At 41.6% G+C, this 12,500-nt stretch overlaps 1 protein-coding gene across 3 annotated transcripts in view; it reads right to left on the minus strand.

The window, feature by feature from the left end:
- Positions 1 to 12,500, minus strand: part of Sema5a (semaphorin 5A) — a 420,186-nt gene that overhangs the window by 75,944 nt on the left and 331,742 nt on the right. For all 3 annotated transcript variants that reach the window (XM_050144767.1, XM_050144769.1, XM_050144768.1), the window contains one exon: positions 4,591 to 4,798. In XM_050144767.1, the coding sequence (XP_050000724.1) occupies positions 4,591 to 4,798 (208 nt within the window). The remainder of the gene's footprint in view (positions 1 to 4,590; positions 4,799 to 12,500) is intronic.

Below are 12,500 nucleotides of genomic sequence, written 5' to 3' on the forward strand. Positions count from 1 at the left end.
GGGGGAGGGGGAGGGAAATGGGAGGCTGGGAGAGGCTGGGAGGAGGCGGAACCTTTTTTTCTTATTCTCAATAAAATAAAAAAAAAAAAGGAAAAAAAAATACTGCTTTAACTCAGGAACCAGTTAATCAAAGTCTTATAGGTCATATGCCCTCTGCTGAGTTTGACTTAAACACAACTTTTCACTCCAGCACCCCAGTAACCATTCATAAGCCCATACCAGCTGAACGTATGGTTCAGCAGCAACTCCCTTTTTTAAGCTTCTGGAGGATGCCTCAACATTCAGATCCCAGGACACAATGCTTTCCAGGAGTAGATATAGAGCCATCCCCTTACCTGTGTCCCTCTTCTCTGAATTCTAGGGCTGATCTCATGAAGTTGGCCCCCATCTCTCTGCCTACCCCTCTGGAGTTCTATGAGGTGCTGCCTTCCTCTCTTGCTTCACTTAAAGAACAGCTGCAGGTTCTTTAATGGCTCAGTTTCTCAGGAAGCCCCCTGGATCATCAGGTACCTTGTCTGTCCTGTAGCACTGGTCCATGGCCCTCTATGCTTTGGCATCTTTCTGTGCGACACTGCATCTAAGGGCTGATGTTCTTTTCTAGTCTTGGCTGGTTGTATAGGTCATCAACTTCCTAAATCCTAAAGCAGCTCATATATTTTACCTGGCCATTCATTGTCAAGCTTGGCTCGGTCCATTGCCTTAGTGACACCAGGGTGAAGATGATTTCTTATCATTCCTTGCTACAGAAGTTTTGCACTTAGAATATTTTCCTTCCTTTTGCAAAGAAAGTTTCTTGAGCTGCAGATCTAGTCAGTGCACACGTCTTAAAATGGCTTTAACAGTGTGTGTCCTCCCACTAAGCCTTCCAAGCTTTCGTTTGCTGAGAGTTTGAAGAGCTGTAACTATCTTAGGAAGTGCAAGACTTCCTGAGGTGGGAGGGGATAAAAGCCTGACTCCTAGATACTGCTGTGAAAGCCTAGTCATGTGGTCATCTCTGCTTCCTGACATGATAAATGGGAACTCGCCCAGTCCAACGCCCGAGTCTGTCAACCATCTGACTGCCAGGTTACCATTTTGCATTGGAATCTAACCCAGGCAGGCATTTAGTCACTGCCTTTCCTGCCAGTTCCGTCCTGCGCTATGCCATCGGGAACTTTTCCTTCTTCAGAGGTTACATAGTGACACTGGCAATGCACATCAAGTGCCCAGGAGGTGGCACTCATGAGGTATTGTCAAACACCGACCTACAGCAGGGATGTTAGATCCCAGGCACCTCAAAACAAAAACAGCAAATATCACTTCATGTCATGAAATATATAAATATAATGTGCTCATCCATTGCTTAAAAAAGCATATCTAAAGAGATGACACCAACTCCAAAGTTCTGGGTTTGGTTCCATCATCTGCATGATTGTCTATTATGCTATTTATTAAGTGGCAGCATCTAAGCAAGCTAATAATAAAACAAAATTTTTAACTCACATTTGTTATAAAATTTGACTAAACTAATTTTTTTTCTAAAATACTTTCTAAAGAAATGCCCATGCTACCATGCTGTTTTTTTGAGCTACAATGAAGACAAGCCATCAGCAGTGCTGACAGCCTCCCCAAGGATGTATGATCACCCCAAGAGAGCAGATACTCAGCATGGAGTGCTCTGGGAAGGGTCCATGCTGGGTTCATCTGGCCCAAGGCAAGCACAACACTGAGGAAGTTGACATCATGGCTAACAAGTTCCACGCTCCTTGTCCTGTACAGTCTGACTGGATTCCAGCAGCCCCACGTGAGAACCCTAACTGTCGTGACTTCTCTGCACCAAGAGAAAATCGTCAACATAGCCTGCACTGGGGGCATACAGACTGCCCTGACCTCAGTGTGGCTTTAAGCAGGGCATTGACAGCTAGACTTCCTCACCCTCATCTCAACAATGAGAATGGAATGGTACTTGACTTTCAGAGTCGGCTCAACAGTCAAGGAAAATGTGATAGAAACACAAACACTGCTGCAAAACTGTACGAATTGTCTTTGGAAAACAGGTAACCAACAAAAGGAAGAATATAAAAATTCTGTGATACAGTTTTCCTCTTCAAACGTGTCATATTTACATAAACTCCTTTCCCCTTTATAACTATTACAAAATTTCATTTTTTTGAAATTGATTTCCAAAACCAAATTATTGATATTTTACTATAGAATGGCATTTGGCAAAGAAATTATCACATGACCCTGTTGTTAGCTTATTCTTAATCAGTGTGCTTCATCAAGCATATTTCTAGAAAATTAAAATTGTTTCTCTAAAAAAGATTCCATTTTTCCTATAATTCATTTTAAAAATCCAAGCATGTAGTGTTTACAAAATAGAGTCTCCTTGTGAGCTTTTACTGGGGAGCCTTTCTCATCCCTCCATATGAAGAGGGCACTGAAAGACGCGCGTCAGAAGACACACAGAGGGATGCTTGGTTCATGGGCATCAGACTTCCCTTCTCAGAGGGAATACTAAGAGCCAAGCACAAGCCTACCGACTGCGGTGTACAGAAGCCCAGTGTGACTGCTCACAATGGAGCTGTGATCTCTGGCTGTTTCACCCTGAGCAAGCGAAAAATAAACAGAGGGGGGATTCAGCTATGAGAGAAACATGAGCGCCTCCTCTCCTGCGGGGGCCCATGAAGACACACCCGTGGCCTTATTCTCCTAGAAGGAAGCAATAATGGTTCACGCCTAGCATCTGCACCTGGTGGTTCCAGCCTCTGTGGATTCAAGATGGGGTTGATGGACCATGGCATGAAAGACAGTGGGCATCGTACCTCTCTTGGTAGCAATAGGACTGTCTTAGTTAGGGTTTTTATTTCTGTAAAGGGGCACCATGACCAAGGCAACTCTTATAAAGAAAACACTTAATTGATGTGGCTTGCTTATAGTTTCAGATGTTCAGTCTATCATCATCACAGTAGGAAACATGGTGGCATGAAGGCAGATGTAGCTGAGTGTCCTACATGTGGCAGGCAACAGGAAGCCAACTGAGACATTGGGTGGTATCCTGAACACAGAAAACCTCAAAGCCCACCCCACAGTGACACACTTCCTCCAACAAGACCAATCCAGCAAAGCCATACCTGGTAATCATGCCACTCCCATGAGACTATGGGGGCAATTACATTCACACTGCCACACCGACCCGGGATTTAGCTTATTGAGCTGAAATGACCTAAACTCATTGAAGGAAAGCTTAATGAAAGCAATGGATTTGTCACGCTTTGCAACAACACTCCGTATTTAGAGCCAGAAACATCTCACATGGCACAGGGCCATGCTGTCTGCCTGTTATCCTGTCCTGACCCCAATAAATTCCCAGGAGAACTTGGATCTAATAAAGCAAAATTTGGAAAACTGGGATCCTTCCAGCCATACTTGGCTAGGCTGTTGCTCTGGGCTGTCCCCCAACCATCGCTGTTATCCAGCAAATGATCAGCACCCAGAAAGCCGTGACATCTGCCTCAGAGTAGACTCGCAGAAATACACACAGGAACAAGTTTCACAGCCATTGGTTGAAGTTAGAAAGCAGACGTACACAACAGAGGGTCGTGAATAAGTGCCACCATCCACTAACAAGGCTCACAGTTTCTCAGTAAGAGCACCCCGATCATATTCTGTAACTCTCTCTGATACCAAGGAATGTCTTATGGATTTAATTTTATAGAATAATTTTGCAATAGTTACATATAAAAAGAAAAAAAACATAAAACCCTTCCTTCCACATATGAACATGCAAAGACTTGTGATTTCACCATGCATATATCATTCCAGTTGATTCTATAGAAAATCACATGTATTTGGCAAGACAGTGAGGCTGAAGTACTTTGGGAGTCATGGTGAAAATTATCTACAACAGCTATACTATGAACTTCCTGCCTCAGGCTCCCTGGATAGAAACTGAATGACCTGCACTCAGAAGCAAGTACAGTAAAAATGTCACCTTGGCTTAGACCTTCAGGCACGCCTTGCTTAGGGGGCTGGATATGAACAAGGCTGCCAAGCCCCTCTAGAGCAGTACTGTGTCAGACGCCAGAATACATAGCCAGTTTCCACCATGGCAAACACAGTTCACGGAGTTCGCAGCCCCTTCTATTTCCTAAGCACCTGGGCCTGCATGTCTCCAAACTAAACTTCAGAGTTCACTGTGGTCAATACTGTATTATAAAAGCAAGGTAGCCAAGCCACTAGAGAAGTCATACCTCTACCAAGGCTGGGCGGCTGCAAACTAACCAGACTAAGGCTCTCTCCTCCCATTTTACATTCCCCCTAGTGCTGGGATTAAAGGTGTGTGACTCCCTAGGACTTGGATTAAAAGCCTGTGCCACCACTGCCCGGCATAAATAATTTATTTTTATACCTATGACTGCTCACAATTATTACCCACATGGTTCCTCCAATGACAACCAGGGCTTACTGGTATCATAGTAACCTATTTTCATGAAGACCCTGCATCCTGGAACATAAGACGTATATAGACGTAAGTTCCTACACACTTCTGACTGCAGGAGATTTGACGGGCTTCTTGGCACAGGGGCCCTTAGCCTGGGAATTCCTTACCTGCGTGTTTGGTGGAAGTGGCACCTCTTCAGTGGGATCTTGGCTACATGTTCCTGTAGTCCCACAAACAGGACGCTCTGGCTGTGGAGGATTTGCAGGCTCCTGATGGGCTCCCTCCTCCTTTCTGGGAAAAGCTCGATTTCTTCCAGCAAACAGCTGCCTGAGGTCTGACTCAGGGGAGCCCGTACTTTCTTGATGGTGCCATAATCTGCAAAGACAAGACAGCAAGGAAATAAAGCTCGTGGGGAGCACAGCCATCCTCAGAGAAGCAGAGTATGCACAAAGCGCACAGCCATGATCACCAGCCCATGAGATCATCTGGGCATCTCTCAACAATGCAGAGGCCTCTGCAGTGGGCCACTCTGGACAAAGGGTTCAGACAGTGATACTCCAGTTAAGATGGGGATGAGAGTGGCTGATCTACCCCTTGTCTCTTCAGTTGCAAGGCCAGGAACGAGGGCCATGCTACCCCTCATCGCCCATCAAAACAGTTGCAGATTGCCAGGAGAGAAAAATCCTAAAGGGACAATCTGGGGGTCCCTCATGTCAGTGAACTGACAGCTGCCCAGGCACAAAGAGATTCGTGACTTGGAACGCTAATACAGGTCATTTTTGTGCATTTGAACTTGACTCATGTCTGAACTGAGCCAAATCTCCCGGGCCCCAGGTTCCCGTGGCGAGGGTTCTCCACACCACACAGACTTTGCAGATAGACGTTAGGGACGCAGAGCAGGCTCGGTGTTTCTCCATCTTGCTAATGCTATGAACCTTGAATACCGTTCCTCATACTGCACTGAGCCCAATCATAAAATAATTTTCCTTTCCTACTTCATAACAGTAATTTTGCTACTGTTATGATTCTTAATGTAAATATCTGATATGCAGGATATCTGGTATGCGACCCCCGTGAAAGGGTCATGTGACCGCCAGTGGGGTTGTGATCCACAGGTTAAGAACCTGTGGTTTTAGCTCACACACCAGGGGCTTAACGGGGATGAATAACTCTTGCATCAGGGAGATGAATGGGAGCTTGAAGGCCACTTTCATTGCCTTGCAAAATCCTGATGTCTTGAAGTACCTCTAGTAACTATCACCTATATCTGTAGTCATTTCAAATGCAAAAAAATGAATAAATTCACCATGATTTCATGTCGCAAATCATAGTGATTCTCATTCTACAAGCACAGAATAAGCTTTAGAAGTTATTTAAAAAAAAAAGAAAACAAAAAAAGGAAATTGGTATTTCAGTAACTAAATTATATAATATGCTTTTCTTACATTAATGGATTTATATTACATTAGAATGTAGTGAATTGAAGAAAGTATTCTGTTCACAGCACTACATTGTAAATAGAAATGTAAATTAAAGATAGGACCTTGCATTTCTTTCCTACCCTATCTCTTCCTTCCTGTCTACATCTTATATATCTTTCTCTCTTCTCTTTTCTGTTCTTTCCCTTCATTTCTCATTTTCCTTCTCTCAATTTCTCTATTTCATTGCTTAGTTGTTTCTTTGTTTTTTCTTTCAATCATTCTGTCTTTGTTTAACTTTCTTTCTTTTTTTAAAAACTATTTTCTCTACTGCCAGCCTTAGAAACGTTAGGCAAACACTCCCAACTGACCCATTTCCCATCTTTTAAATACCTCACATTGATGTATCTTAAGTAGATAATCTGACATTTTTCACAGAGTAGCAATATGGTGAACAATAAAAATGTGTATTAGTCAAAAAAAAAAAAGCAGAAATAAAACCAGAAAGTTTTGTCTGGAAGGAGTTTCAAACGAACAAGTATAAAAGACAGAACAGAAAATACTTTACACTTTTTATCTTCATGGAAGTCCTTAGATAATAAGACTATTTACATTTAAAGAGAAAACTTGTGTACACTCGTATGCTAGCTTGACTTTAGTTAAAATGTAAATCTGAAATATCTTCATTGAACATTTTCTCAATGAACTGGCTATATAATAATGTGTACGGTGTTAGTAACAACAACAATTTTACTTTGAGTTAGCTGGTTAAATATATTAGTTTTGGAAAAAATCCAGCTTATATGGAAGACGGAATGGAATATGTCTGTGTGCACTAGAAAATGGGCGACAATGTCCATTCAAAAAATCCATGACTCACAAACATAAATATGAAAGACCATGTTGATAGAGCCTTTTTCTATAACAAAACTTTCTGGCTCGGTGACCAGAGTTCGTGTTCTTGTGAAAAATTCAGTCAGCCTTGGTGATCGTGCTTCCCCCTGCCCAGGGCGATAGAAAGCATCAATAAACGCAGCATGGAGACCCAGGCAGGGCATGATGGGAGCTTCAGGGACAAGGGGTGACTTGCATTCAGAAATCTCAGTCACAAATCTCGGAGACTCCCAAAGGACACTGGCAGATGGAGCTGTCAGCTTCCCTGGGAGCAACAGAGCATCCTATTCTGCAGTGGGATCTAAGAGCAACAGCAGGGTTGGGGGCGGGGATGTAAGCTCAAGTCAGTACTCTGCTTGGGGACATCACAGTGGCACGGGATGTCAGCTCAAGTCAGGAGTCGGGAAGAAGTCACCGGCTACCCTTGGTAAATGACATGGCTCAAATAGTAAGAATCATTGGGGTAAAGCAGAATCTTCTAATCAATGTGTGAGGCAGTGAGGGACAGGGCAGGTGAGAGTCCATCACAAGACTGACAGGGAATGCATTGTGAACGTGACGCCCGAGTACCGTGTGTAATACGGATGGGTAAACTAGAACACACTCAGTAGTTAAGCTAAGACCCCTTTCTATTGATATTTATTTTGTTTATGAATTAACACTGTGAGAAGCCTGCCAACGTTAATAACAACACTGGAGTCAACTTCATTGGTATTTAAAATTCTTACAAAATTGTATAAAGTACCAAACTTTAATAGGACTTTAATAATTTGATTCCAGTAAGCCACCAACGATGAAAAACATTCAGCACATGTTTTTTTTTTTCTTTTTCCATACCCTGTACCCAGCGTTCCAGCCAATGGGATCTTAGCATTTGAGCGAAAGATGGTAAGCAAACAGATAAATGTTGGTCTATGGTCCAGAGTTCTGCTGTCTCTCCTTATGGGCATCCAGTGACATGACGATTTTTTATCTACACTTTTTATCTTCATGGAAGTCCTTAGATAATAAGACTATTTACATTTAAAGAGAAAACTCATGTACACACATATACTAGCTTGACTTTAGTTAAAATGTAAATCTGAAATATCTTCATTGAACATTTTCTCAATGAACTGGCTACATAATAATGTGTATGGTGTTAGTAAAATTTGTGAAATTTTACCTGTCACTTGTGAAATTGTCAGGATTATTAGAGGATGGTCCCGAGACACAATGAAGCTCAATTCCATATCCTTGCAGCCTTTTTCTAGCTTGACTGAGCCCCCATCCTCGCTTTTGGCTCCCCACACCCTGTCATCGCCTTACCCTCTTCTAGTGACCTTGAAGATGGCAGCACAGTAGGTGAGAAGCCATGCCAGTTCCCTGTACTTACCTTAATTTAAATTTTATTTTTGCCTCTTATGCATCCACTTTTCTCCATTTCCTACACAGCATTATATAGACCTTATTTTATCTTAAAAAAAACCCTTTGTATGATTTGCTCACATCATCCTGATGTTTGTACAGTTTTGTTTGCACATTTCTCTTTATTATGTAGTTATGTTTACCCCTGTTCTTTGCTTACTTACTTTATGACACTCCTCTCCAGTCCTTTCATGTCCCAATCTTTTATTTGTGTTTTTTTCTTTCCACTAATCTTGTCCCTTATTTCAATCAATTACAGATTTTGTTTTTTCTTTAAATAATATTTTTATTAATTCTTTGAGCATTCCACACAATGTTTGATCATATTCACATCTTCTTCCCCAACTACCCCCAGATCCACCCTCTTCAGCCTCATGTACCTACCCACCCAAATCGAAGTGATCTTCTTTTATTTTTAAACACACTGAATACAAGTGAATACAAGTTGTGTTGCCCACCTTCTCTTGGCAGTGGGGTATGGAGTATTGTTGATATGGAACCAGGGTCCACATCATTGAAGAAAATTGACTCTCTCCTAACAGCTATCACATGCCAATAGCCCTTCAGCTAGTGGTGGGATTCCCTGCCATCTCTCCCCTGCACAACCTCCATACTAGGATTTTGTTTGACTTGAGCTTACACAGGTCTTGGGTGCACTGTCTCAACTGCTGGGCATTCCTGGATGCAATGCTCTATTGTGCTGGAAAACCCCATTTCCTCTGACTTATTTCTGGCTCTTAGGATCTAACGTATTGTATATTATTCATATAATTTTCCATCCTCTGTTCAATCATGATACAGCAGTTAGCTTTAACCAACATCTTAAACCAAACAACCACTCAACAGACAAGCCACAACTTTGAAGAGCACTGGGCTATGATCGAGAGAACAAATGTAAACATTTTTGGTGAAGACATAGAATAGTTACTGAAATTAATGCAGAAATATTTTGAGCATATGGAAATATAAGTATATATAATACATATACTATATATAATACATATGCTATATACTACATAAATATATATTATGCAGATAAAACTTCAAACCAAAAATAGATGTAGTGAGGTCTACACGACACATTGTAACTGAAGGCTTCTCTTCCACCCTCCAGTTTCCAAGTAATGACTTAATATTAATGACAAACTGTTGGGCATATTTTCTCAGGCTTATTATTAACTAGCTCTTGCAAGCCAAACTAACCCATTTTTATTATTCTATATTTTTACTGCAAGTCTTGTGACCTGTTACCTCACATGTTGCTTTTCCAGAAGCTGCTGGCTTCTCCCTTGATTCCTTGTTCTTTCTCCCTGTATTCAATTTGGCTTTCCTGCCTAACTATATTCTGCCCTGCCATAGGCCAAAGCAACTTCTTTATTAACCAATGATAATAAAACCTATTCACAGCATACAGAGGGGTGTCCCACATCAACATGTCATAGTTAAAATTGAAAGACTACAGGACAAAGAATGAGTATTAAGAATTGCAAGAGAAATCCCCTGAATTTATGAGGACTAACCATCAGTCCAGCATCAGACCTCTTGGCATAAGCCCTGAGTACCAGCAAAGTTTATTTAATAAACGATAAGGGTATAGGTATATTTAGAAATCCAGAATTTGTTTTACAACAAATTTCTTTAGGCTTTGTTTTCAGTGCATGTTTAATGTGTATGCCATTTTCTTATGTATATATACCTTGAGTCACTGGGAGATTTATCAAGTGAAATAGAGTCACGAGAGGAATTAGTTCAAGAAAAACTAGTCTCCAAGAAACACACTTCCCTGGCAAAGACACATGCAAACTCAATAGCAGAGGTTGTAAGTTAATATACCAATAAGGTTGAAGAAAAATTAAGTAGATGTATCTGCTGTCACATCTGATAAAGAAGTCAAGACAAAATCAGTCAGAAGACATAACAGGTCAAATTATATTGATAAGGGAACCACTCACAATAGTACTGCAGGCATACCCAGGCAGACACAGTGGCATAACCATTCTTATGCTAGAAAAACAAGGCAGGTATGTAAACACATTTAAATAATTATATATGAGATGAACATTTCAAAGAGCAAGAGAAGAGGGTGGCAGCCTGAAGATATAGAGAATATATCCAGAAACTTCCATGACATGCCTGTTAGTGACAACAGTGGAATTCTTCATGGCTGAGATTAATACACAGTAGAAACAACCCCCAACATTGGCTTTGGGTAATGATCAATGACAGCATGGAAGACCAGGCATAAATCTGAGGGTGCATAGGAAACGAACCCTTCAGGGGAACCGTCATTATAACAACAAAGAGTAATTTTCTTGTCAACCATCTTTGCCATTAGGAAAAAGAATGAAGGGAAAGACAAAGTAAAAAGGAAATGGTTTAAAAAGGTAAAGTTTGCAGTGTCATAAGAAAGAGAGTAAGTTTAATTTCAACTCGACTACTGGGGAAAGAAATATTTCAAAATCTTTGCAAACAATCCTAGACGTGAGAAATGGTCCGGGAAACTCAAGCCTTGCTTTCCCAACCTCCTCCACAGGAAAATAGGTTCATGTCTTAGGACAAACAAGTCACTGAACAAGCTATGGGAAGAGTGACTGGAAACAAGGTTGAGCCTTTTCACTAGGAAGACAAGCTGAAATAGAATGAAAGTATACTCTAGGAGTAGAGTTTGATTATCAAGCTACGAGAGCAGAGTTCTTCATGGAAATGGAGAGATGGATGTGGTCAAGAAGCAACAATGGCGGACCCCGCCAAGCCTTACTCATTGAGGAGTTGGAAATGCACAGGCCCTCTAGACCAGCACCATCCAGCGGAGGCAGACTACAATCCATGGAAGTAACTAAAAGTATTGTCCTGAAGCCATAGGTTTCAAATGGCTCAGATATTGATTTTAGTTATATATTTTATTTGCTACAATATTTATTATTTATGTGATTTTTAGTATATGAACATAAGATTATTTAGATATCTTAATTGTCTTATAAAATCTTTGAAAGACATGTATATGTTCATTTTAATTAATTATAGTCATTTCAGATGCCGCAGCTTAAGGTAACCGACAGCTCAGGGATATATATGATGAGATCTTGGTACTGTCTATAGAAAGCCACGTGCCTACCACCCCACCCCCAAACAAGCGACAACTCCAACCCCAACATGAAGAGCTTCATCTTTATGAATAACATATTAAATGCTGCTATATTATTCCATTTCAATAAAATATTCGGTAATCTGTGAGTGTGATTTTCATGGCTGAGATTTAGCTTAACCAAGGTCATAAATCTTCAGGCATGTCTGTGAGGACATTCTTAGAGATACCAAGCGGGAATGGGAGAGCCACCTTGAACGTGGGTCACACTCCCCCACGAGCTGTGGTCTCAGAATGAAAACAGGAAAGTAGCGTTCTCTCCAGTCCACCCCCAAAGCACCGACTCCCACCTCCATCTTTCTTGCCACGATGGCATGTCCTTGGAATAATTCCTTCCTTAAGTTATGTCTCGTTAGGCATTTGTCACAACAGGATGGCTCACACGCTGAACTGTCCCAATTACCCTGGACGTCAATTAAAATGATACCGCGAAGGTGAAGCAGCACTGTACAGACTACACCACCAGTGAGTGCAGCCATGAGCCCAGAACCCAGGCTATAACTCCTGGGAGAGAAGGGATCACAAGCAGGTATCTGATGACCCACGAGAGTGGATGCAATTAATGTGAGGTCATTTCCGAACCAGAGAGATTGACACAAAGCAGGCCCGACCTAAAGGAAGGTTCTACCTGCTCTTCATTGCCTAGAGTTTTCCATTCTTCTAGAAGTGAAGCGTCCACTACTCTTTGTTGGAATGTGGCTCTCTACCACAGTGTTAGAATGACATCGACAAGACAGGATGGCCACAGCCTCAATACAACACACATGTTATAGTCAAGATCCTAAACGCCTGTACACGATGACACAACATGCTGATACAGACGGAAATCAAGAAGAAATGAAACATAAAATACTTGATTGTTTTGTACTAATTTCAAAAACTAGAGTCATTTGAAAGAAGAGACCCTCACATGAGAAAATAAGTTGGATCTTCCTCATAAGATCCAACTGTAGGGCATTTTCTTAATCAGTGATTGATTAGGAAGGATGCATTGTGGGTGGTACTATCCCTGGACTGGTCATCCTGGGTTCTATAAGAAAGCAGGCTGAGCAAGCCATGGGGAATAGGCCAGTAAGCAACACCCCCCCCCCCATGACCTCTGCACCAGTTCCTGACTCCAGATTCCCACACTGTTTGAGTTCCTGAGGATGGACTGTGACTTGGAAGTGTCCTTCTAAAGTTGTTTTTGTTCATGGTGTCTTAGCACAGTGAT

This window comes from Alexandromys fortis, unplaced genomic scaffold (genome assembly GCF_014885135.2).
Source record: "Alexandromys fortis isolate MF-2015 unplaced genomic scaffold, M_Fortis_MF-2015_v1.1 scaffold_52, whole genome shotgun sequence".
NCBI classification, from domain to species: Eukaryota; Metazoa; Chordata; class Mammalia; order Rodentia; family Cricetidae; genus Alexandromys; species Alexandromys fortis.